Source organism: Hylobates moloch, unplaced genomic scaffold, assembly GCF_009828535.3.
Source record: "Hylobates moloch isolate HMO894 unplaced genomic scaffold, HMol_V3 SCAFFOLD_1, whole genome shotgun sequence".
Classification (NCBI taxonomy): Eukaryota; Metazoa; Chordata; class Mammalia; order Primates; family Hylobatidae; genus Hylobates; species Hylobates moloch.
Window position 1 is genome coordinate 210920862 of NW_026652276.1, and position 24365 is coordinate 210945226.

General features: G+C 42.6%; 1 protein-coding gene across 1 annotated transcript in view; it reads left to right on the top strand.

The window, feature by feature from the left end:
- The first annotated feature begins 4664 nt into the window (after nt 1-4664).
- Nucleotides 4665-24365, top strand: part of KLHDC10 (kelch domain containing 10) — a 65606-nt gene continuing 45905 nt past the window's right edge. Inside the window, exon 1 of the mRNA XM_032761732.2 lies at nt 4665-4940. Within this exon, the coding sequence (XP_032617623.1) occupies nt 4775-4940 (166 nt within the window). The 5' untranslated portion in view covers nt 4665-4774. The remainder of the gene's footprint in view (nt 4941-24365) is intronic.

Consider the following 24365-nt stretch of genomic DNA (forward strand, 5'->3'; position numbering starts at 1 on the left):
CAATCCCCAATCCCATTTATGTAATAAGCAAAAACATGAGTACTGCATAGGTCTACAAATGTGTACGTGTTTACATAGAAAGAGAACTAAAACTGTATCAAACTGCGTTTTTTTTCTATTTTCTTTTTTTTTTTTTTTGAGATGGAGTTTCACTCTTGTCGCCCAGGCTGGAGTGCAATGGCACGATCTCAGCTCACTGCAACCTCTGCCTCATGGGTTCAAGTGACTCTCCTGCCTCAGCCTCCCGAGTGGCTGGGATTACAGGTGTCTGCCACCATGCCCAGCTAATTTTTGTACTTTTAGTAGAGATGCGGTTTCATCATGTTGGCCAGGCTGGTCTCAAACTCCTGACCGCAGGTGATCCACCCACCTCAGCCTCCCAAAGTGCTGGGATTACAGGCGTGAGCCACTGTGCCTGGCCTATGTCAAATTGTTAACAGTCTTTTTTTTTTTTTTTTTTTTGAGACAGGATCTCTTTCTGACACCCAGGCTGGAGTGCAGTGGTGTGATCTCGGCTCACTGCAGCCTTGACTTCCTGGGCTCAAGCAATCCTCCTACCTCTGCCTCCTGAGTAGCTGGGACCACAGGCACGTACCACCGTGCCTGGCTAATTTTTGTAGAGGCGGGATTTCACTATGTTTCCCAGGCTGGTCTGGAACTCCTGACCTCAAGCGATCTGTCTGCCTCAGCCTCCCAAAGTGCTAGGATTACTGGCATGAGCCACTAAGCCTAGCCATCAAACTGCTAACAGTCTTTCCAAGAGGAGAATAAGACTAGGGGAAGGGTGAAGTGGAAAGTTTCACCTTTTTTCTATATTCCTCTGTTTATTTAAGATTATACAGTAAGGATGTACTTTTTTTTTTTTTTTTTTTTTTTGAGACAGAGTTTCACTCTTGTTGCCCAGGCTGGAGTGCAATGGAGGTAACTTGGCTTACTGCAATCTCTGCTTCCTGGGTTCAAGCGATTCTCCTGCCTCAGCCTCCTGAGTAGCTGGGATTACAGGCGAGCGCCACCATGCCCGGCTAATTTTGTATTTTTAGTAGAGACGGGGTTTCTCCATATTGGTCAGTCTGGTCTCGAACTCCTGACCTCAGGTGATCTACCTGCCTCGGCCTCCCAAAGTGCTGGGATTACAGGTGTGAGCCACTGTGCCTGGCCATTATTTTTAACACTAGGATTAACTTTAAAGACAGTGGAGTTACAGTCTTTGTCCATTTTATGCTGCTGTAAGAGAATACCACAGACTGAATAATTTACAGTGAACAGAAATTTATTAGGCTCATGGTTCTAGAGGCTTAGAAGTCCAAGATCCTGGAGCCATATCTGGAAAGGGCCTTCTTGCTGCTTCTTAACATGGTAGAAAGCATCACATTGGGTGAGAGAGAGTGAAAGGGAAAGGCAGAGAGAAGGAGGAAGAGAGAGAGAGAGAAAGGGAGAGAGAGAGAGAGAGAGAGAAGCACCAAAGTTATCCTTTTATTGAGAACCCACTCCTGAGATAACTAACCCATTCCTGGCATAACAGCATTAATCCATTCATGAGGGCAGAACCCTCAGGTTCTAATCACTCTTAAAGGTTCCACTTCTCCAGATTGTTGCATTGGGGATTAAGTTTCCAACACATGAACTGTGGGGGACACATTCGAATCATAGCAGTTACCCATATAGCTATTGAGCCAAACCTGGGACTACTAAAACTTTTTATGTTATTTTATTTTATTTATTTATTTTTTTTGAGACGAGTCTCGCTCTGTCGCCCAGGCCGGAGTGCCGCGGCGCTATCTTGGCTCACTGCAGCCTCGGCCTCCCAGGTTCAAGCGATTCCCCTGCCTCCAGAATAGCTGGGACTGCAGGCGCGTGCCACCACGCCGGACTTTTTTTTTTTTTTTTTTTTAAATATTTTTAGTAGAGACGGAGTTTCACCGTGTTAGCCAGGATGATCTCCCTCTCCTGACCTCGTGATCTGCCCCCCTTGGCCTCCCAAAGTGCTGGGAAAGCCCCCGCACCTGGCCCTTTTATGTATGTATGTATGTATGTATGTATGTATGTATGTATGTATATATGTATTTATTTTTGAGACAGAGTCTTGCTCTGTCGCCCAGGCTGGAGTGAAAATGGCACGATCTCGGCTCACTGCAACCTCTGCCTCCCGGGTTCAAGCAATTCTCGTGCCTCAGCCTCCCGAGTAGCTGGGATTACAGGCACCCTGCCACCATGCCTGGCTAATTTTTTTGAATTTTTTGTAGAGACGGGGTTTCACCATGTTGGCCAGGCGGTCTTGAACTCCTGACCTCAGGTGATCCACCCACCTCGGCCTCCCAAAGGGTTGGGATTACAGAAAGTGTTAGGATTACAGGCATGAGCCATCGCGCCCGGCCAAAACTTTATGTTATTTTCTTATTTCATCTCTCCCAGTTGATTAATTAAAAAGTGTTACTTAAGAATCTACTTTGGCTAGGCGTGGTAGCTCATGCCTATAACCCAATGCTTTAGAAGGCCAAGGCAGGAGGATGGCTTGAGGCCAGGAGTTTTAGACTAGCCGGAGCAACAAGGTAAAACCACCCCCTCATCCCCACACACTGCCCTATCTCTACAAATTCGCTTTGCAAATTGGGAAAACAGCATTTCATAGGATTTCTGTGAGGATTAGACAGGTTAAACATGTAAAATGTGTAAGACTGCATTTTGCCTATATACATAAAAAACTGGCCAGATGCAGCGGCTCACGCCTGTAATCCCATCACTTTGGGAGGCCGAGGCAGGTGGATTACCTGAGATCGGGAGTTGGAGACCAGCCTGGCCAACATGGTGAAAACCCATCTCTACTAAAAATATAAAAATTAGCAGAGTGTGGGCCGGGCGTGGTGGCCTGTAATCCCAGCACTTTGGGAGGCCGAGGCGGGAGGATCACGAGGTCAGGAGATCGAGACCATCCTGGCTAACACGGTGAAACCCCGTCTCTACTAAAAATACAAAAAATTAGCTGGGCGTGGTGGCGGGCGCCTGTAGTCTCAGTTACTTGGGAGGCTGAGGCAGGAGAATGGCGTGAACCCGGGAGGCGGAACTTGCAGTGAGCAGAGATCGTGCCACTGCACTCCAGCCTGGGCAACAGAGCGAGACTCTGTCTCAAAAAAAAAAAAATTAGCAGAGTGTGGTGGCACATGCCTGTAATCCCAGCTACTTGGGAGGCTGAGGCAGGATAATTGTTTGAACCTGGGAGGCAGAGGTTGCAGTGAACCGAGATCATGCCTTTGCACTCCAGTCTCGGCGACAGAGTAAGACTCTGTCTCCAAAAAAAAAAAAGTCAACATATATTAATTTTGGTTTTTATATTTTAGAACCATAGGCTTTTTTTTTTCCAAGTCTCAATCATTTTCATAAGCAGTGTACTATGGTGCTAGTGGCTAAAACATCTCTGCCTACAGGGACTGGAAGTAGGAAAACAAGGAGGCAGTGCCAGTGGCGACCAGAAATTTGCACACCAGGTACAAAGGGTATTTGTCCTCAGCTCCAGCAGAGTTTCTCTCTTTTTTTCTCTGCAACCATGTAAGGTTCTTCTAATGCAAAAGAAAAAAAAATCTATCACATCTAAGGACCTTGAAAAGTTTTGTTTCCCTTGAAGAATTTGATATGCTTTTTCCTTATCATTCAGAAACATCAGTGTATAGTCTGTTTTCCCAGTTTGCATTGCGCCCAGTAAGTTTCAAGCCAAAATTTCTGTTTAATTTTGGAACAATAGAAACTCCTGATCGGCACATCTAAAATTTTCTTTGATCTTGATCTTCCATACCCGTTGCTGCCTTTTATTTAATTTTACATTTCCTTTTATTATGTATCTTCCAAGCTGATTAAAATTTTCTACTAGCCAAAAGGAGTTTGAGCGAACAAAAATATTTACAGAGCCATCAGCCATCTATGAGAATACCTTTTTCTTGGCATTCCACACACTGTCAGGTGTTATTTCAAAAGTCTTTACTGATGTAATAAACCAGAAATGGTTTCTCATTGGGGTTTTATTTTGTATTTGTAAGATTACAGGTGAGGGTGAACATTTTCCCATATTTGTTAACGAGGTTTAAAACTGTTTGATTGGGACGTGGCTTATACAGGGACGAGTGCAGCTAATCCGACTGAAAGACAAATGAAACCCAGGAATATCTGGTTCTTATATTTTAGCTTTGACTCCGCCCGTGGGTCCCCTCACCTACCCGGACCCCAAGCAAGCCCTTTGTGTGTGTCAACCGTCAGGGAACGGGATCTCAGTCTGAAAAGCTGGCAGAATACCGTCTTGCCCCCAAATATGTGTATTATGCGTATATCCAGTGTCTGATTGCAGTGTTTATGGGAAAGAGTTCCTGAATCCTAACGAAGCCTGAGGCACTGGCCGTCCCCGGGAGTCTTTCCGCAGGCGCGGCCTCTGACACTCGGCCTTCGATTGGCCCGCCTGGCCCCGCAGGAGTCTGGTTGATGCCGGCCAGCCCAGCGCGGACGATGAGAGCTAGGAGTGGCTGCTTCTGCCTTCCTCTCCCCCCACTTTTTTTTTTTTTAGCCATAGCTATGGTTACCACGTTTCTCTCCGCCTCCCTCCACCTACCAAGAAAACGACTGACCGTTGGCTGTCTTTCACCAAGGCGGTAAGTCATTGGTCTCTGGTGGGACCGGGCGCTGCCCCCTTCCCCTGTCTCCTGGGTTTCTGGTGGAGCACAGGAAGGAGGCTCCGCTGGTGCCGCCGGGTCAGGCGCTGACGGGACCGGGCTGCGGCAATCGTTAGCGGGTCATGTCGGCCGCCCAGGGCTGGGACAGGAACCGCCGGAGGGGAGGAGGCGCCGCCGGCGCTGGTGGCGGAGGTAGCGGGGCCGGCGGGGGCAGTGGGGGCAGCGGGGGTCGGGGGACTGGCCAGCTCAACCGCTTCGTGCAACTCTCCGGGCGGCCGCACCTGCCAGGTGAGTCGTGGGACAGGGTCCTGACCGCTTGCGGGCGCGGCGGGCGGGAAGGTGACTGCTACCTTTTCTTTTTCTCCCTGGCTTTCTTTTCCTTGGGAGGGGGAAAGGCAGGCCCCACGCATGGCAGAGGGACTGGGGATCAGAGAAAAGGGAAGGTGTCTTTGAGGTCAGGGAGGGAACAGGAGCACAGCGAAGAAAAGTATCTGTGCTCTGTTGAAAGCTCTGTGCTGAGAGTTGTGTTTTCTTTTCAAAGGAGAGGCCACTGTCTCATTGACATTTCCAAATGTTTCGGTTACTCCATTCCCAATCTCTTCCCCTTCCGCAGTTTGATCTTGTAAATGAAAGACATTGGCGCCTAGCTGTGGGAAATTATTTCAAAAAGGGTGCCAAGTTAAGGAGGGAAGAGGGAAGCGCATTCCAAGGAGTGGTTTTGTAAAAACTACACGGGGTGTGTGTGTAAGAGGCATTCTGAAACGGAAGAAAGGGGTGGGGGAGTGTTGGCTGGGAAGTGTATGGGAAAGAGAACCTAGAGGATTAGGGAAAACTAGTTGGAATGTTCAGAGACAGAAAGGATAATGGTGTCTAGGTTTTAAGGGGAGAAAGTGAAGATCAAAAATATACTTAGTGACAAAATTATGCTGTGTTTACAATATAAAAACAACTGAGAATTGGAAAAATGTACCCAGTACAATTATTTGACATTTTGGTCTACAGTGCCCTAGCCTTGAGTTCAGATGCTTTTGAAAACAAAATAAAATCAAGTGGATATGTATGTGTAGACAGTTATAAAGAGGTACGTTTGTAATTGAATATTCAATCTAGTAGAAGGGAGGTAGGGAATTAAATAGTGCAGAGAACGTCAAATATCCCACTGGGCAAGCTTATTTTTACTATGAAAAGAACTATCAGGAATGATGTGTTAATTATTCGTCGTGTTTTTTGTGAATAATATTGATTATATTAGTCATATATTTGTTTAGCTGATGGGTTTTGATAACATGATGAATTTTTTTGAATTGTGCTTAAGACTGTGCCTTATACTTCTAAATAGTCAAAAATTATTATTTGATTAAATTGAAGATAAAGGGAATTTAGCACATTTAATGAGACAATTGCTTATGTTTGTGATGAGGTTATTGATGTGTGCTAGAAATGTGCATTACCCCATTTATATACGCTATTAAAATTAAATCGAGGCATTTGTAAGTAGTCATGTAATATACCAGAAGTTGGGTTTGAGACGTTAACATCAGACTGGGCATCCTAGAATTGCTAAATATATGATCTTTAACATGAAAAAGAAAAAAGGAGCAATCTTTTTTCTTACTCCCAATTAATAATAAAAACTTAGATTTTTGTGTATTGGCAGCTTAGAAGATGAATCTCTTAGCAAACGCTGTCACCAGTTTGCCCTCTGCTACTGCAATCTTTAGGTCTTTGATCAGGAGTTAATTATACTATGGACTTCAAGTAGGCATTCCTAGGTTCCTAGAACCTGCTTGGTGCACTTCCTCACTGCAACCACGTGATGGCAGTGGAAGCCATGATTTCTGCCAAAGGGCTTCCGTGTGGAGCTATTTCTGCATTCCCTTAGCACACAAGACCAAGAACAGCCATTTATCCCGAGGTAAAGATAAACGTGTCTAAACTGTGAAAATTTGTAAATCGGGGTCATCAGTCTCTTTTTACTGCTTTCCTTTTCTCTTGACTGACACTTCGTTGCTCCTTTACTCATTCTCAACATTGGGACACATCTGATACCTCAATGTATTATGTAGTTTGAAATTCTTTCATACCAATTCTTTATTCTCCTAGGTATTGCATTTTAAGCCTCTCCTTTTTCTTGCATTTTGATAGATTTTAAAAGATTTTAGGTGATGAGGAGGAATAGGATGTGTAGGCTTGGTTGACGGGCCTTGGAGATAAAACCTTTTATTTTAAATTTATTTATTTATTTATTGAGATGGAGTCTCGCTCTGTCCTCCAGGCTGGAGTGCAGTGTTGCGATCTCGGCTCGCTGCAACTCCACTTCCCGGGCTCAAGCAATTCTCCTGCCTCAGCCTCCTGAGTAGCTGAAATTACAGGCGCCCACCACCATGCCTGGCTAGTTTTTGTATTTTTAGTAGTGACGGGATTTTATCATGTTGGCCAGGCTGGTCTTGAACTCCTGACCTCAGGTGATTTGCCTGTCTCAGCCTCCCAAAGTGCTGGGATTACAGGCGTGAGCCACCGTGCCCAGCCAATTTTTTTTTTTTTTTTTTTTGAGTGTACTGTAGCGGCTGGTCACAGTGGCTCACATCTGTAACCCAGCACTTTGAAAGTCCAAGGTGGGAGGATCACTTGAGCCTAGGAGTTCAAGGCCAGCCTGGGCAACAAAGCAAGACCACATCTCAAGTTAAAAATTAAAAAAAAAAAAACCAAGAAAAAAAACTATACTATAGCTCACTGTCTCTCTCTTTTGACCTCTAAATCCCATTTGTCTTTTTTTTTTTTTTGAGACAGAGCCTCACTCTGTGGCCCAGGCTGGAGTGCAGTGGCATGGTCTTGGCTTACTGCAACCTTTGCCTCCTGAACTCTAGCAATTCTCCTGTCTCAGTCTGCCAAGTAGCTGGGATTAGAGGTGCGGGCCACTATATCTGGCTAATTTTTTTTATTTTTGGTAGAGATGGGGTTTTGCCATGTTGGCCAGGCTGGGCTCGAACTCCTGGTCTCAAGTGATCCTTCTGCCTCAGCCTCCCAAAGTGCTGGGATTACAGGTGTGAGTCACAGCACCCAGCCAGCCCCATGTTCCATTTTTCATCTTTCTCTACCAAGACTTCCAGTTACTGATACTTAGAACTTTTTCTTACTTTTTACATCTCAACCCTCCATCCAGCCCACAATGAAACCAAACAAAACAACCTGGTCTTTCTGGAGTGTTCTCATTCTCTTTCAGTGATAGCTTCTTTATCCATCCAGTTATGCAAACTTGAAACTTGGGCATCCTCCTCAATATTTTCTTCTCCCTTGCACTTCAGGTGTAATCATTTACCAAGTCCTGTTTCTTTTACTCCTGCCATAACTCCAATCCACGGTGCCACCATCCCTCACTTAGGTCTCCTGCAGGAGCTTTTTAAGCAGTATTCCTGCCTCTACTCCTGCCCTTCAATTCATATAGCACACCAGTCTTTTTGCAAGCCCAAATACATTCTCATCCCTGCTCACAGCCTTTTTATTGCTCTTAGGATAAGGCAAAAATCTTTAACATGGCCTCAAAGGCACTGTGTCGTCTGACTCCTCTCTAACTCTACAGTTAATCCTGTGTTACGTTCTCTTGGTCGTTGATCTTTTTCTGCCCCCTTGGATGTATCATGCTTCCTCCTGCCCCAGGTCCATTGCACAAGCTTTTCCATCATCCAAGAACCTTCTTACTCCTCATTCCATTCTCTTGTTTTAACTTCTCTTCCATTAGATCTCAGTTTGATCAAAATGTTTTTTACACGGAAGCCTTCCGTGACCTTTCTGACTTGGCCTCTTCTCTCTATAACACTCATAGCATCATGTGGCTGTCTTTGGGCATACTTTACCATTTGTGTGTGATTCCTTGATATGCATGATTTGATACTCTTGAGATGTATGTGTGTATACATATACACACATATACGTATATATATGCTATATACATATACATATATTTTTAAAATTCTAAATGCCTTGGCATTATATATAACACGTTAGTGTCTAGTGAGTTTGATTAGTGTGGTTCAATCCTCTAGCCACACTGACTCTGGATAGATGGTTAAAATCAGGTTCTCTCTCTCTTTTTTTTTTTTTTTCCTGAGATGGAGTCTTGCTCTGTCGCCCAGGCTAGAGTGCAGTGGCGCAATGTCACTGCAGCCTCTGCCTCCCGGGTTCAAGCAGTTCTCCTGCCTCAGCCTCCTGAGTAGTTGGGATTATAGGCACGCACCACTGTGCCACTTTTTGTATTTTTAGTATAGACGGGGTTTCATCATGTTGGCCAGGCTGGTCTCAAACTCCTGATCTTGTGATTCACCCGCCTTGGCCTCCCAAAGTGTTGGGATTACAGGCGTGAGCCACTGTGCCTGGCCAAAATGAGGTTCTTTAATGTAAAGTAGTGGATTAGACTCTGCATCCATTGCAACAGCACAAACGATAGTTTGTGAAACCTTTTTTTAAGCACTTGCCTTTCTGCTGTTTTCTAAAGTTCGGTAGTGATTATGTGTTTGCCTCATAGGCCAAGAAATTAATAGCTTTTTACTCCTGGATTTTTACTAACTCATAATTTCTGTACACCCAGTAACGAACAGGGAATTGTGCTTTTTGTAGAATAAGTATGCAGAGAGAGCTCAGGAGTGCGGGGATCATGGGGCAATGGAATTCAGGTAGCTGTTGTGATTTAACTGTGTTGAGTTTGATTAAATACCATGATTAGCTGGGAAAACAGTTAAACATTGTTGCTAACATGGGAACTGGAAAACTGACAAAGAAAAAGAAGGAAAAATGTAACAGTTGGTAAAGCTGGGTAAAAATAATACTGTAGTCTTAACTTAAAAATTTTAAGTAATGTGTATAAAATCCAAATGGTACAAAAAAGTATATGGTAAAAGACAAGTTTTTCTTCTTCCTTTGACCCCAGCTAATTGACTGCTTTCCCTAGAAGCAACCAATGATACATTTCCTGTATATTTTTTCCAGGTGCAGGGGAGACGGGAGGGACTTTGTGGAGATGGTAGCATTCCTTTGTTTGGATGGGTGTTTAAGATGTTTACAATCTTGCTAATACAAATAGTGATACAATGAATATCCCTATACATATATAATTTTTGCACATGAGAGAGTCTCTCTTTAGGATAAATTTGTAGAAGTACAGTTTCTGGGTCAAAGGATATATGTTTACTGCTTAAACTTTGATAGATACTGTCAAATGTCAAGTTTATGTTTCCCTGTTGGTGTTCGAGTGCTGTCTTACTTGTTCTCTTGGTAACGGAGTGGGTTATCAAACGTTATTTAAATTGTCAGTTTAATAGGAATATTTTTCTTAAGTGTCTTTTCAATAGGTAGATATAAGAGCCATTTATTTGTTTCCTTTATCTATAGATCTGTTTATATTTTTTGTTCATTTTTCTATTGGGATGGTTCATATTGTTTATAAAGGCAGTACCCAATCATTTTGGCACCAGGGACCAGTTTCGTGGAAGACAATTTTTCCATGGACGGGGATGGTGGGGGGGAATGGTTTTGGGATGAAACTGTAGCACCTCAGGTCATCAGGCACTAGAGACTCAAAAGGAGCGCACAGCCTAGATCCCTTGCATGCACAGTTCACCGTAGAGTTAGCACTCCTATGAGAATCTAATGCTTGATCTGACAGGAGGCCGAGCTCTGGCGGGAATGCTCACTTGCCCACCGCTCACCTCCTGCTGTGTGGCCAGGTTCCTAACAGGCCATGGACCGGTAGCGGGGTCCATGGCCTGGGGGTTGCGGACCCCTGGTTTATAGGAACTCTGTATTTTAATGAAATCAGTTCTTAGCCTTTGACACATGTTGCAGATACTTTTCAGTTTTTCATTTGCGTTTGACTTTGTTTATGGTCTATTTTTTCATCAGAAATTAAATAAATGTTAAATTTATCAGTCTTTTCAGAGTCTAGGTTTTGTGTCATAAGAAAGGCCTTTCCTATTTTATTATTATTTCTAATTCGGATTAAATATTCTTGTGTTTTCTCCAGGTACTTCTGTAATTTTATTTTTAAGTTAAATGCACTTACCCACACAAAATGTAAGTTAAATAAAGTGTCGAGGTGGGAATCCAACTTTACTTTTCTTCCAGATGGCTGCCCAGTTATGGCAGTGTCCTTCATTTAGTTCAGCTTTGCCCTGCTGATTGAAATGTTGTCTATAGGTGTACTTAGTTCCTACAATTTGAGGTTATTACTGGACTTTTATTCTGTTTCATTGATGAGATTACCTATTTATACCTAATGACTCCATTCCTTGGTTATCATCTTCCCTCATTCTACTTCCCAGAGTTTTCCTGGGAAGTTTTCTTTGTTTATTTTTCTACATGACTTAGAATTAGCTAACCAAGTCCTGCTCCTCTGTCCTGTTGGTATTTTTATTGGTATTGTATTATATTTATAGATTTAGAGATAATTGACATCGTTTTGAGGTTCAAAAACAGGGTCTATATGCATTTCTTTATGTTCAGGAACAGTATATGTGGCCAGGCACGGTGGCTCACGCCTTTAATCTCAACACTTTGGGATGCTGAGGCAGGCGGATCACTTGAGGCCAGGAGTTTGAGACCAGTCTGACCAACATGGGGAAACCCCATCTCTGCTAAAAATATAAAACTCTGCTGTTCTTTGTGGCAGGTGCCTGTAATCCCAGCTACTGGGGAGGCTGAGGCAGGAGAATTGCTTGAACCTGGGAGGCAGAGGTTGCAGTGAGCCAAGATTGTGCCACTGCACTCCAGCCTGGGCGACTGAACAAGACTCTATCTCAAAAAAAAAAAAAAAAAAAAAAAAGAACAGTATGTGTATTTATTGTCATTCAAGTATTGTTTTGCATCTATCAACATTAAAAAGTTGTTTTTTTTTCATATAGGCGTCTCACATTTCTTATTCTGTTTATTCCTTGGTGTTTATCTTGTTTGTTGCTATTGTAAATGGGGTTTCTACTACTTTCTTTTTTCTTTTTCTTTTTTTGAGACGGAGTCTCGCTTTGTCACCCAGGCTGGAGTGCAGTGGTGCCATCTTGGCTCACTGCAAGCTCCGCCTCCCGGGTTCACGCCATTCTCCTGCCTCAGCCTCCCAAGTAGCTGGGACTGCAGGCACCTGCCACCACGCCCAGCTAATTTTTTGTAGTTTTAGTAGAGATGGGGTTTCACCATGTTAGCCAGGATGGTCTCGATCTCCTGACCTCGTGATCCACCCGCCTCGGCCTCCCAAAGTGCTGAGATTACAGACGTGAGCCACCGCGCCCGGCCGGGGTTTCTACTTTCTTTTATAACTTTTATGTGGTTGTTTGAATATGAGAATGCTATTAAATTTCGAGTATTAATTTTGTACCTAGCCACGTTAAGAATTCTAATATTATCTATAACAGTTTTCCAGTTGTTTTTCTAGAGAATAACAGGTATAGCTAAATTATCATATCATTACTGAATAATGATAATTTTATCTTCTCCCTTTCATTTTTTTTTCTTTTTTTTAAAATAGGCCCGGCGTGTTGGCTCATGCCTGTAATCCCAGCACTTTGGGAGGCTGAGGCGGGTGGATCACTTGAGGTCAGGGGTTTGAGACCAGCTTGGCCAATATGGTGAAACCCCATCTCTACTGAAAACACACACACAAAAATTAGCCGGATGTGGTAGTGCATGCCTGTAGTCCCAGCTGCTCAGGAGGCTGAGGCAGGAGAATCGCTTGAACCCTGGAGGCGGAGGTTGCAGTGAGCAAAGATTGCGCTATTGCACTTCAGCCTGGGTGACAGAGCAAGACTCCGTCTCCAAAAATAAAATAAATAAATAAATAAATAAATAAATAAAATAAAATAGAGATGGAGTCTTGCTATGTTGCCCAGGCTGATCTCAAATTCCTGGGCTCAAGTGATCATTCTGTCTTGGCCTCCCGGGATTACAGGTATAAGCCTCCGCGCTTTGCCCTCCTTTTCACTTTTTTTTTTTTTTTTTTTTTTGAAACAGAGTCTCACTCTGTTGTCCAGGCTGGAGTGCAATGCCACAGTCTTGGCTCACTGCAACCTCTGCCTCCCGGGTTCAGGCCATTCTCCTGCCTCAGCCTCCTGAGTAGCTGAGACCACAGGCGCGTGCCACTACACCCGGCTAATTTTTTGTATTGTTAGTAGACACGGGGTTTCACCATGTTAGCCAGGATGGTCTTGATCTCCTGACCTCGTGATCCACCCTCCTCAGCCTCCCAAAGTGCTGGGATTACAGGCATGAGCCACCGTGCCTGGCCCCTCCTTTCACTTTTGATACGTATTTCTTTATTTTGTTCAATTGATTTGGCTAGTACTTTCCAAAAATACTAAACAATAAGTAGTGGAGCTTTGTCCTATTCCTTACTTTAATCGGATATTTTTAATGCTTTCCTATTAAGATTTTCTATGCATTTTTTTTCCCCTCTGTGGTTAAATGGCATTGAAGTTAAAGGTTTTGTTGAATTCCCCATGAAGTCATTTGGACCTCCTCTTTTTTAGGGGGTAGAAGAAGCTCTTAGACAATTATATTGTCCAATTATATCATACTTCTTAGTTTTTTTGAGACAGGGTCTCACACTGTTGCCCAGGCTCGAATGCAGTGGCACAATCATAGGTCACTGCAGCCTCAACCTCCTGGGCTCAAGGGATCCTCTTTCCTCAGCCACCTGAGTAGCTGGGACTACAGGTGTACACCACCACACCTGGCTAATTAAAAAAAAATTTTTTTTGTAGCAGTGGGGTCTCAATGTTGCCCAGGCTGGTCTTGAATTCCCAAGCTCAAGCAATCCTCCCGCCTCGGCCTCCCAAAGTGCTGGGATTATAGGTGTGACCTACCGTGTGCAGACCAATTATATCATTCTTTGATAGTTGGCTGCTTACAATTTATATCTTTTGGGGGTAGCTTTGATAATTTATGTTATCCTAGAAAATCACCCAGTTCATCCAGATTTTAAAAATTATTTGTGTGAATTGACCAAGGTATTCTTTTATGATTAAACAATTATTTCCTGGGTTTGCAACTACTCATTATCATTTCTTATTTTGTATTATGTGAGGCTTTGCCCTTTCTTGTTCATAACCGGCTCTTGGATTTTTAAAACTTAGTTCCACTATTTTCTTTTTTTTATTAATTTTTTTCTTTCAGTTTTCTTTTTTTTTTTTTTCGAGACGGAGTCTCGCTCTGTCACCCAGGCCTGGAGTGCAGTGGTGTGATCTCGGCTCACTGCAAACTCTGCCCCCTGGGTTCACGCCATTCTCCTGCCTCAGCCTCCTGAGTAGCTGGGAATATAGGCGCCCGCCACTACCCCCGGCTAATTTTTCGTATTTTTAGTAGAGACGGGGTTTCACCGTGTTAGCCAGGATGGTCTCCATCTCCTGACCTCGTGATCCACCCGCCTCGGCCTCCCAAAGTGCTGGGATTATAGGCATGAGCCACCGCGCCTGGCCTGTTTTAAATTTTTTTTGTTGTTTTTTATTTTTGAAACGGAGTCTCTCTCTTGTCACCAAGGCTGGAGTGCAGTGGCGTGATCTTGGCTCACTGCAACCTCTGCCTCCTGGATTCAAGCGATTCTCCTGTCTCAGCCTCCCCAGTAGCTGGGATTACAGGCGCACGCTGCCACACCCCGCTAATTTTTTGTATTTTAGTAGAGACAGGGTTTCACCGTGTTGCCCAGGCTGGTCTTGAACTCCTGAGCTCAGGCAATCCACCTACCTCGGCCTCCCAGAGTGCTGGGATTACAGGTGTGAGCCACTGCCCCCGGCATTTTGATAATGTTAAGTCTTCTAGGTCTGTGAACATGTTGTATTTCCATTTATTTAGATCTTGAATTTATGTCAACAATGTTTTGGGTTTTCACAGGTCATTTATGTTTTGCCTGCCTTTCTCAATTCTGTCATCTATTAATATGTCCCTTACTGTGTTTTCAGTAGTGTCTGGTACTCCTTTGTGCTACTTTCAATGAAGATTTCATTTCTGTGTTGGTTTTATTTTTCCCTTCCATTTCTTTTCTGTTCTCTGTTTATATTTCTTTCTATTGTCTGCCTTTCTAGAGCTAGAATCTCTTTTCTTTTCTGGACTTGAGACATTAGTTTTTGTAAAAGCTGTTGTCTCCCACCCCCTACCACAGCCACTATATAAAAGGAATACAAACTCATTAATTAAAATTTGGATAATGGGCTGGGTGTGGTGGCTCACACCTATAATCCCAGCACTTTGGAAGGCCAAGGCAGGCAAATGGCTTAAGTCCAGGAGTTTGAGACCAGCATGGGTAACATAGTGAGACCTTGTCTTTACAAAAAATAAACAATATTAGCCAGCTGTGGGGGCACATGCCTGTAATCCCAGCTAATCCCAGCTACTTGGGATGCTGAGGCAGGAGGATTGTCTGAGCCCAAAAGGTTGGGGCTGTAGTGAGCCGAGATCATGCCACTGCACTCTAGCCTGGGCAACAGAGTGAGACCCTGCCTTAAAAAAACCCCCAAAATTGGAAAACGTAGAAAAATTGAGACAAGGAGAAAATCACTTAAAGACAGCTATATCAACATTTTGATATTTTACTTTCCTTTTAGTTCTTTATCAAGTGTTTCATTTAATACTGTGTAAATAGTTACTTATCACCTGTAGGAATTTGGGATTCTCTTAAAACTGTCCTATATTTAAATGTTTTACTCACAAGCCTTGCTTATGTTTTCTGTTATTTTATTAGGTGGAATCTCTTTCTCCTCGGTTTACCATATGAATAACATTTTAGGTTTTTTCCTAGCTGGTGGCCTATTTTACTTCTCTCTGTTACAGCCAGGCTTTCAGAAAGAATAGACTCTGTTGTTTATATTTTAATTTCTTTTTTTTTCTTCTCTTCAGTCTTTTGCAGCCTCACTTCTGCCTCCATCGTTCTACTCAAGTGCTCTTACTAAGGTAATAAGGTCCTAATTGCTAACTCCAGTAGATAGCTCTTAGTTTTCATCCTACCCAGCTTCTCTAGAATTTGGTTTTAACTGTCTCCTATGCTAGACCCTAGGAATACATAATTAACTAAAGTTCCTTTTCCTGCAGAGCTCTTAGTTACTCTTTTATCTGTTGGACTTCCTATTAGTTTTCCTTTATTTGCCACTTAATATTGGTATCCAAGAGTATATCTTTTGTTTCCCCTTCTTACTCTTAGTAAGAGATCATTAATGTCCTGACCAAACCTACATCTATGTCTAACCCACATCTCTCTCTCTGGCCTGTTTGCCAACAGCCTCTAGATGTTTCTACCAACTGACTGATGAGTACCTCAAATACAACATTTTCAAAAAACAATTTCATCATTTTTTCCTGGCAAACCTGTTACTTCATCCTGTGCTCCTTATCCTGACTAATTTAATGGCTATATCATCAATTTAGTGAGTCAAGCCAGAAATGTGGGAATCACATTAGATTCCTTCCTTTTACTCATTTCTTATCGAATTGGTCACAATTCGATAAGGAATTGTGTTGTTGATTCTTCTTCCTTACCCTCACTCTATTTGTCCCTTTTTACCTCTTTACCTTCCCCATTTATGTCTTTCATTTTCTATTTCAGCTATACAGAAGTATTATCAGTTAGTTGCCTTAAATTCTTGGAACAAGGTAGGTTGAGAGATTTTTTAAAAACTTGGAATTTCCTGTGCTACACTGTTTCTTGATTCTGTACATACCATTTCTTCTTTCTAAAGTGCCATTCTCCTAGTCATCTTTTTAGACCCAGCCATATATATTTTAATCTATATAGCATTTTTTCCTATTCTCCCTTTTAATCCCAGCACTTTGGGAGGCCGAGGCCGGAGAATCGCTTGAACCCGGGAGATGGAGGTGTAGTGAGCTGAGATTGCGTTACTGCACTCCAGCCTGGGCGACAGTGAGACTCCATCTCAAAAACAAACAAACCCACAAATGACTTATGTGTGTCAAGTCAAAGGGACATTTTAAAATCTCCATCTGCCCTGATCTCCCTTCATTTTTAAACATCCTTTTCCCTTTTGGCTTCCTGGGTGTCAGGTCTTGTTTTCCGTTTATGTGTCTGGCCTCATCCTTAGTCACCTTTGTCAACTCTTTCCCTTCTACCAGGACTTTGTGTATGAGAGTTCTCAATTCTTGGTTCTGTGTCCCCACCCTTCTCTTTCCAACTTACTTGAGGTGTTCTCTTCCAAATCTGTGATTTTCAATATCTATCCATATGCCAATAAGTTATGCCACTTTGTAATTTCAGCCCAGATCTCTTTTGAGGGCCATTTCCTTGCTTTCTCCATATCTACAATTACATGCTTTGTATTTCTGAAGCTCAGCAAGCCTAAAACTGAATTTGTGATCTTTATTATAAAATTGAAGGGTAATTATTGGGTAATTTTAAGCACAGGAATGATGTGATATGATTTATTATTTTCTAAAGCTCCCTCTAGCTGCTGGTTGGAGAATGGCCAATGGGACATGGTAACACGGATGCAGGGAGGTCATTTAGAAGACTATAGAAGTACTTTCCTAAAAAGATTATAGTGGCTTGGACTAGGGTATGGTGGTATATCAGTGGTTGGAAGTGGTTGAATATGAGATGTATTTTGAAAGTAGCATTAATAGGATTTGCTGTGAGGTGTGAAGGAGAGAGAAGAATCAAGATGATTGCTAACAAGGCTAGATGTGGTGGTTGACGCCTGTAGTCCCAGCACTTTGGGAGGCCAAGGTGGGTGGATCACTTGAGATCAGGAGTTTGAGGCCAGCCTGGCCAACATGGCGAAACCCCATCTCTACTAAAAATAAAAAATCAGCTGGGCATGGTGGCACGTGTCTTTAGTCCCAGCTACTCGGGAGGCTGAGGCACAAGAATTGCTTGGACCCAGGAGGTGGAGGTTGCAGTGAGTCGTGATTGCACCACAGCACTCCAGTCTAGGTGACAGAGCAAGACTCTGAAAAAAAAAAAAAAGACTCCTAAGTTTTTGTCTTGAGCAATTGGATAGATGACAGTCTCATCAAATGTGATGGAACGGATCTGAAGCAGCAGGATTGTAGGGGGCAAATCAAGAGTGTTGTTTTGGCAGTGTTAAGCTTGAGATGCCTATTTGATCTCCAAGTAAGGATATAGAGTAAGTAATCTTTACATTAAAAAAATCAAACTCAAGGGAAATGGTGAGGCTCACAATGTTTTTTGGAATTATTAGCAAGCCATTGGACTGGATGAGTTCACCAAAGAATATTTTTAGCCAGGTGCAGTGGCTCATGCCTGTAATCCCAGCACTTTGGGAGGCCAAGACGAGGTTGGGAGTTTGAGACCAGCCTGGCCAACATGGTGAAACCCCGTCTCTACTAAAAATACAAAAATTAGCCGGGTGTGGTGGTGGGTGCCTGTAATTCCAGCTACTAGGGAGGCTGAGGCAGGAGAGTGGCATGAACCCAGGAGGTGGAAGTTGCAGTGAGCCGAGATCATGCCACTGCACTCCAGCTTGGAGGACAGAGCAAGACTCCATCTCAGGGAAAAAAAAAAAGAAGAATATTTTTAAAAATTGGGCAGAAGACTATATAACTCTTGAAAGTGAGAAGGAAAGGAGAAGCAAGCAAAGGTCAGTGAGGTAGGAGGAAGACCAAGACTGCTTGGTTTTACAAGAGTCAAGAGAAAAACATGTTTCAAGGAGGGAGAGGTTACCTTGTCAGATGTACCTGAGAGCTTGAGTAGGATACGTTTTTAAAATGGTAGACTCAGCCAGGTGCAGTGGCTCCTGCCTGTAATCCCAGCACTTTGGGAGGCTGTGGTGGGTGGATCACCTGAGGTCAAGAGTTCGAGACCAGCCTGGTCAACATGGCAAAACCTCATCGCCACTAAAAATACAAAAAACAGCCGGGCGTGGTGGCTTGGGCCTGTAGTCCCAGCTACTTGGGAGGCTGAGACATGAGAATTGCTTGAACCCAGGAGGTGGAGGTTGCAGTGAGCCAACATTGCACCACTGCTCTCCAGCCTGGGTGACAGAGTGAGACTCTTTCTCAAAAAAAAAAAAAAAAAAAAAAAATTAACAACAACAACAATAAAATAAAATGGTGGACTTTGTACTACCATTAGTACAGTACTATAAGTAATCTTATAGGGTATAGTAGGCCTTTGTGGGCTAAGTGGGGACTGACCTATTAACTATTTATAACATTGGAAAATATATTAAGGATTTCAAATGACAAATTGACGTAATTACTTAGAATTTTGAGGTGCAGCCTAATTTTTATTAGCCTGCATATTTTTTAAGGCTTTATTTTCCCCAAATTATTTTTAAGGCCATTCCTTACTTTTTAAAGTAAGCAGTCCTTGTCTTCCTCCTACTTTATTGACCTTCTTTGCTTCTTTCCTTCTCACTTTCAAGAGTTCTATAGTCTTCTGCCCAATTTTTAAGTGGTTTTGAACACTCCGTATCATTAGACTTTTACCAGTATCAGTATTGGGCAAGCTTGTAGAACACATAAAGGTTACGCTTACTTAAAATATGTTAAGTATGATTTCCTATGATTGAATGCATGCAGCTTTCCTCCTAAAAGTCTTTTTCATTAATTTTTTAAATGGAAAAGCATTACATAAACTTGGTAAAATCAAACAGTATGCAAGAGGAGAAAGTGTCCCTTCCACTTGAGATCCCTCATTTTGCAGTCTATCTCCCTAGCAGTATCATCTCCCTAGAGTTTCTGGTGTGTCTTTCCAGAAATAGAATTTGCATATATGTGCATATAGGTGTATGTTATCTTTATATTACAACAGAGTGCAACAACAAAGTATTCTTTCTGCATCTGTCTTTTTTTTAACTTAAAAAAATATTTTGGGGATTGTTCTGTGTTAGCACATTTAGACTTATCTCATGCTTCTTCATGGCTGAAAGTATTGTGTTGTGTGAATGTGCTGTAATTTACCAGCCACCCAGTTGATGGATATTTAGCTTGTTTCTGGTTTCTGTTATTTAAGAACATCACTGCAATGCATAATGATAAATATTGCTAATTTGCCTTTTAATATCTGTGTTTTTAAAGTTTTCCTCAAGTTGTAGAACTTAAAAACTCACACTTATCCCCTTATTTTACTCCACTTTCCCATTCAGCTAGTCTTTTACATCCTTATGTTTTATCCCTATAATAATATTAGCTAGGGATTTATATAAACATTTACTAATAACCCAGTAAGGGAACAGATACTGTTGCTGTCCCCTTTTTTATAGTTAAGGAAGCTGGGGTATCCAGGACAAAACCTTGTCCAAGGACATACAGCTAGCAAGGGACAGAGCTAGGATTTAGACCCAGGCAATGTGGTTCTAAAGTCCATGCACCATGCTGCACTGCCCTCTGCTTCCTGTCCTTCCCAGTTCTTTTTGTTACTAGTACTGTAATTGAGGTCCTCACTGCTGTAAACTGGACTACACTAAAAATGTTTTTTTGCTATTCCTAGTCTTACTTTCCTAACCCATTCTCTATATTTAAACAAGATTAATCTTCCTAATGCACAGCTATGGTTATGTTGCTTGCCAGATCAGAATCCTTCAGTAGCTTCCTGCTGCATTTAGAATCCAGCCCAATCTCATGCTCTTCCCTTTTATATTTGCTATATGTCCCTGAATTTGTTCCAAGCTTTAGGATGTGAGCATTAAAGCGTCATAAGACATAATAAGACTAGATAGTGAAGGGAAATTAGAAGTATTATGACTCGCAAAAAAATGAGATAAGTGATCTTTGGAGTTGAATGGTGTTTTTTCTTTTGAGTTTTTTCCCTTTTTACCCATAGTAGCTCCTGCCATATGGTTTCATCAACAAACTGTCAACTCAATTAATTTCAGTCAGATGTGTAATTGATCAAATGCTAACCACAAATATTTTGGTGTCACATAAAACAAATTCCTTAAAACACACACATACGCACAAACCTAAAACAGAAATACGGAATTTCTTTTTTTTTTTTTTGAGATGGAGTCTCGCTCTTGTCGCCCAGGCTAGAGTGCAATGGCACAGTCTCGGCTCACTGCAACCTCCACCTCCTGGGTTCAAGCGATTCTCCTGCCTCAGCCTCCCGAGTAGCTGGGATTACAGGTGCTCACCACCACGCCTGGCTAATTTTTGTATTTTTAGTAGTGACAGGGTATCACCATGTTGGCCAGGCCTGGTCTTGAACTCCAGACCTCAAGTGATCCACCCACCTCGGCCTCACAAAGTGCTGGGATTACAGGTGTGAGCCACTGCGCCTGGCCATATTATACTTTTTAAAGCAACTTAAAAAATATCAGATATTAGATATTAAAAATTTGCTAATTACTGACTATTATTTGCTTTTTGCTGGATTTAGTCCAATATAAGCTTTTATATCCTTCAGTCAGATCTAGGTATTTCTTGGAAGGCATTGCATTTGCCAACAGAAAATGACCTGAGAGAAGGGAAAGTGAGTTCATAAAGAAAAGTTGTGTCTTCACATTTTTTTTTTGAGACTTAGTCTGGCTCTGTCCCCAGGCTGGGGTGCAGTGGTGCAATCTTGGCTCACTGCAACCTCTGCCTCCTGGGTTCAAGCAATTCTTCTGCCTCAGCCTCCTGAGTAGCTGGGATTACAGGCGTGCACTACCACACATGGCTAATTTTTGTATTTTTAGTAGAGACGGGGGTTTTACCATGTCGGCCAGACTGGTCTCGAACTCCTGACCTCAAGTGACCCACCTTCCCCAGCTTCCCGAAGTGCTGGGATTACGGACTTGAGCCACCAGTCCCGGCCGTGTTTTCACTTTCAAAATTGATCACTTCTCTAGTTTGGTTTTTTGTTTTTCTTTTTCTTTCTTTCTTTTTTTTTTTTTTTGAGACAGAGTCTCACTCTGTGACCCAAACTGGAGTGCAGTGGCACAATCTCGGCTCACTGCAACCTCTGCCTCCCAGGTTCAAGTGATTCTCCTGCCTCAGCCTCCCGAGTAGCTGGGATTACAGGGACCCGCCACCACACCCAGCTATTTTAGTAAAGACAGGATTTCACCATGTTGGCCAGGCTGGTCTTGAACTCCTGACCTCAAGTGATCCACCTTCCTTGGCCTCCCAAAATGCTGGCATTACAAGCCTGAGCCACTGCCTCTGGCCTCAATTTATTTTTCTAAGTGAAGTTTTGCTGGAGATAAAAAGGAAGGAGGTGATACTCAATTAAGAAAAACAATCTCTGGCTATAGTTAATATTTCAAGATAGGCACATTCACATCAATACATGTAAAGTACAAATGCAGGCAAGATTTTTGGTAAATCTTACAGAAAAAAAACCCATGTACAGTAAAAAAAAAAAAAAATAAGATTTTAAAATGAACTTTTATCTTTTAAATTTTTCTCCTTGTCTGTAACTTCTTTTTTTTTTTTTTTTTTTTTTGAGACGGAGTCTTGCTCTCTCACCCAGGCTGGAGTGCAGTGGCGCGATCTCGGCTCGCTGCAAGCTCCGCCTCCCGGGTTCATGCCATTCTCCTGCCTCAGCCTCTCCGAGTAGCTGGGAGTACAGGCGCCCGCCACCACGCCCGGCTAATTTTTTTGTATTTTTAGTAGAGACAGGGTTTCACTGTGGTCTCGATCTCCTGACCTCGTGATCTGCCCGCCTCGGCCTCCCAAAGTGCTGGGATTACAAGCGTGAGCCACCGCGCCCGGCCGTCTGTAACTTCTTAGAATCATAAAATGTTAAAATTGAAAAGACTGCTGGGCGTGGTGGCTCATGTCTGTAATCTCAGGAGTTTGAGACTAGCCTGGGTAACATGGTGAAACCCTGGCTCCATCTCTACAAAATAAACAAAAATGAGCCAGGTGTGATGGCACATGCCTGTTGTCTCCCTATTGGGAGACAGAAGCAGGAGGATAAGATTCTTGAGTCCAGGAGTTCAAGACCAGCCTGGGCAACATAGCTAGACCCTGTGTCTACTTCTCCCACGCCCCGCCAAAAAAAAGAGTATTTATAAGTGCTAAGCATAGAGTAGATACTCAGTATATAAAGGTGTTTGGCCTAGAGTAGATAATAAATGCTGATTATCTTAAATTTAAAAGAAAGTCATTTACTTAACAAGTAGGTCACTGTTAGCTCAAAGTATGCCATTGTGAAATTTCAAAAGGATTCCTCTTCCAGGTAGACATAGTCCCATGAGTACATTGGACAATAGAGTGAAGGCTGGATTTAGCCTCCCTTAGACACTTTGCCTGGAGCTCTTGTGCAGTAAGCAATCTGTACAACTGTGCAGCGATTCCAAATACAGTATTAATTTGCTTCTCTTTTGAAATTCTTTATAGATCCTGAATTTATATAGGAGTAGGACTGTACCACATGTTGTAGCCACCTAAGTCAGAATTCTTGGATCATTTTCCCTGATTCAATAGTTCTAATTTTTTTTTTTTTGAGGTGGAGTTTCGCTCTTGTTGCCCAGGCTGGAGTGCAGTGGCGCGATATTGGCTCACCGCAACCTCTGCCTCCTAGGTTCAAGCAATTCTCCTGCCTCAGCCTCCTGAGTAGCTGGGATTACAGGCATGCACCACCACGCCCAGCTAATTTTGTATTTTTTTTAGTAGAGATGGAGTTTCTCCATGTTAAGGCTGGTCTCGAACACCTGACCTCAGGTGATCTGTCCGCCTCGGCCTAATAGTTCTAATTGTTAAATATTCATAATTGTTTTAGATATATCATTTTTGAATGTAAGCTATTCCATATTGGCACCATCTTTTTTTCTTCCTTTTGGTTTTTGTTTAATTTTTATACCTTTTACTTTGAGAATTGTAGATTCATTTACAGTTTTAAGAAATAATATTGGCTGGGTGCAGTGGCTCACACCTGTGATCCCAGCACTTGGGAGACTGAGGTGGGTGAATCATTGGAGCCCAGGAGTTTGAGACCAGCCTGGGCAACATGGTGAGACCCTATCTCTACAAAAAATACAAAAATTAGCCAGGTGTGGTGGCACATACCTGTAGTCCCAGCTACTTGAGAGGCTGAGGTAGGAGGATCACTTGAACCCAGGAGGTGGAGGTTACACTGAGCCAAGATCATGCCACTGCACTCTAGCCTGGGTGACAGAGCAAGACTCTCTTAAAGAAAAAAAAAAAAAGAAGGGAAGGAAATAATATTGAGAGATCCATATACCCTTCCCCAGGCAATTTCTTGGAATGATAACATCCTGTTACTATTGTACAATAACACAACTAGGAAATTGACATTGATACAATCCAGTGACCTTACTCAGATTTCATCAGTTTTACATGTACTCGTGTGTGTGTGTGTGTGTTTGTGTGTGTGTGTGTGTGTGTGTATCATATTCTGTACAATTTTATTTCATGTTAGATTCGTGTGGCCACCACAGTCAAGATACAGAACAGTTCTATCACAAGGCTCCCTGGTGGTACCCTGATACGGCCACAGCCACCTTCCCTGGCAAACCCCTGGTGACCACTAATCTGTTCTCTAAAATTTTGTCATTTCAAGAATGTTATGTGAGTAAAATCATACAGTATGTAACCTTTTGATACTACTTTGTTTTTCCTATTGGTTGCATGAATCAATAGTTCATGGTTGTACCACAGGTTTAACCATTCATTTCACTGAAGGACACTGGGATTGTTTCCATGTTTTGGCTAGTGTGAATAAAGCTGTTAGGAACGTTTGTGTACAGGTTTTTCTGTGGACATAAGTTTTCATTTCTCTAGGGTAAATGGCCAAGAATGTAATTGTTGAGTTGTATGGTAAGCATA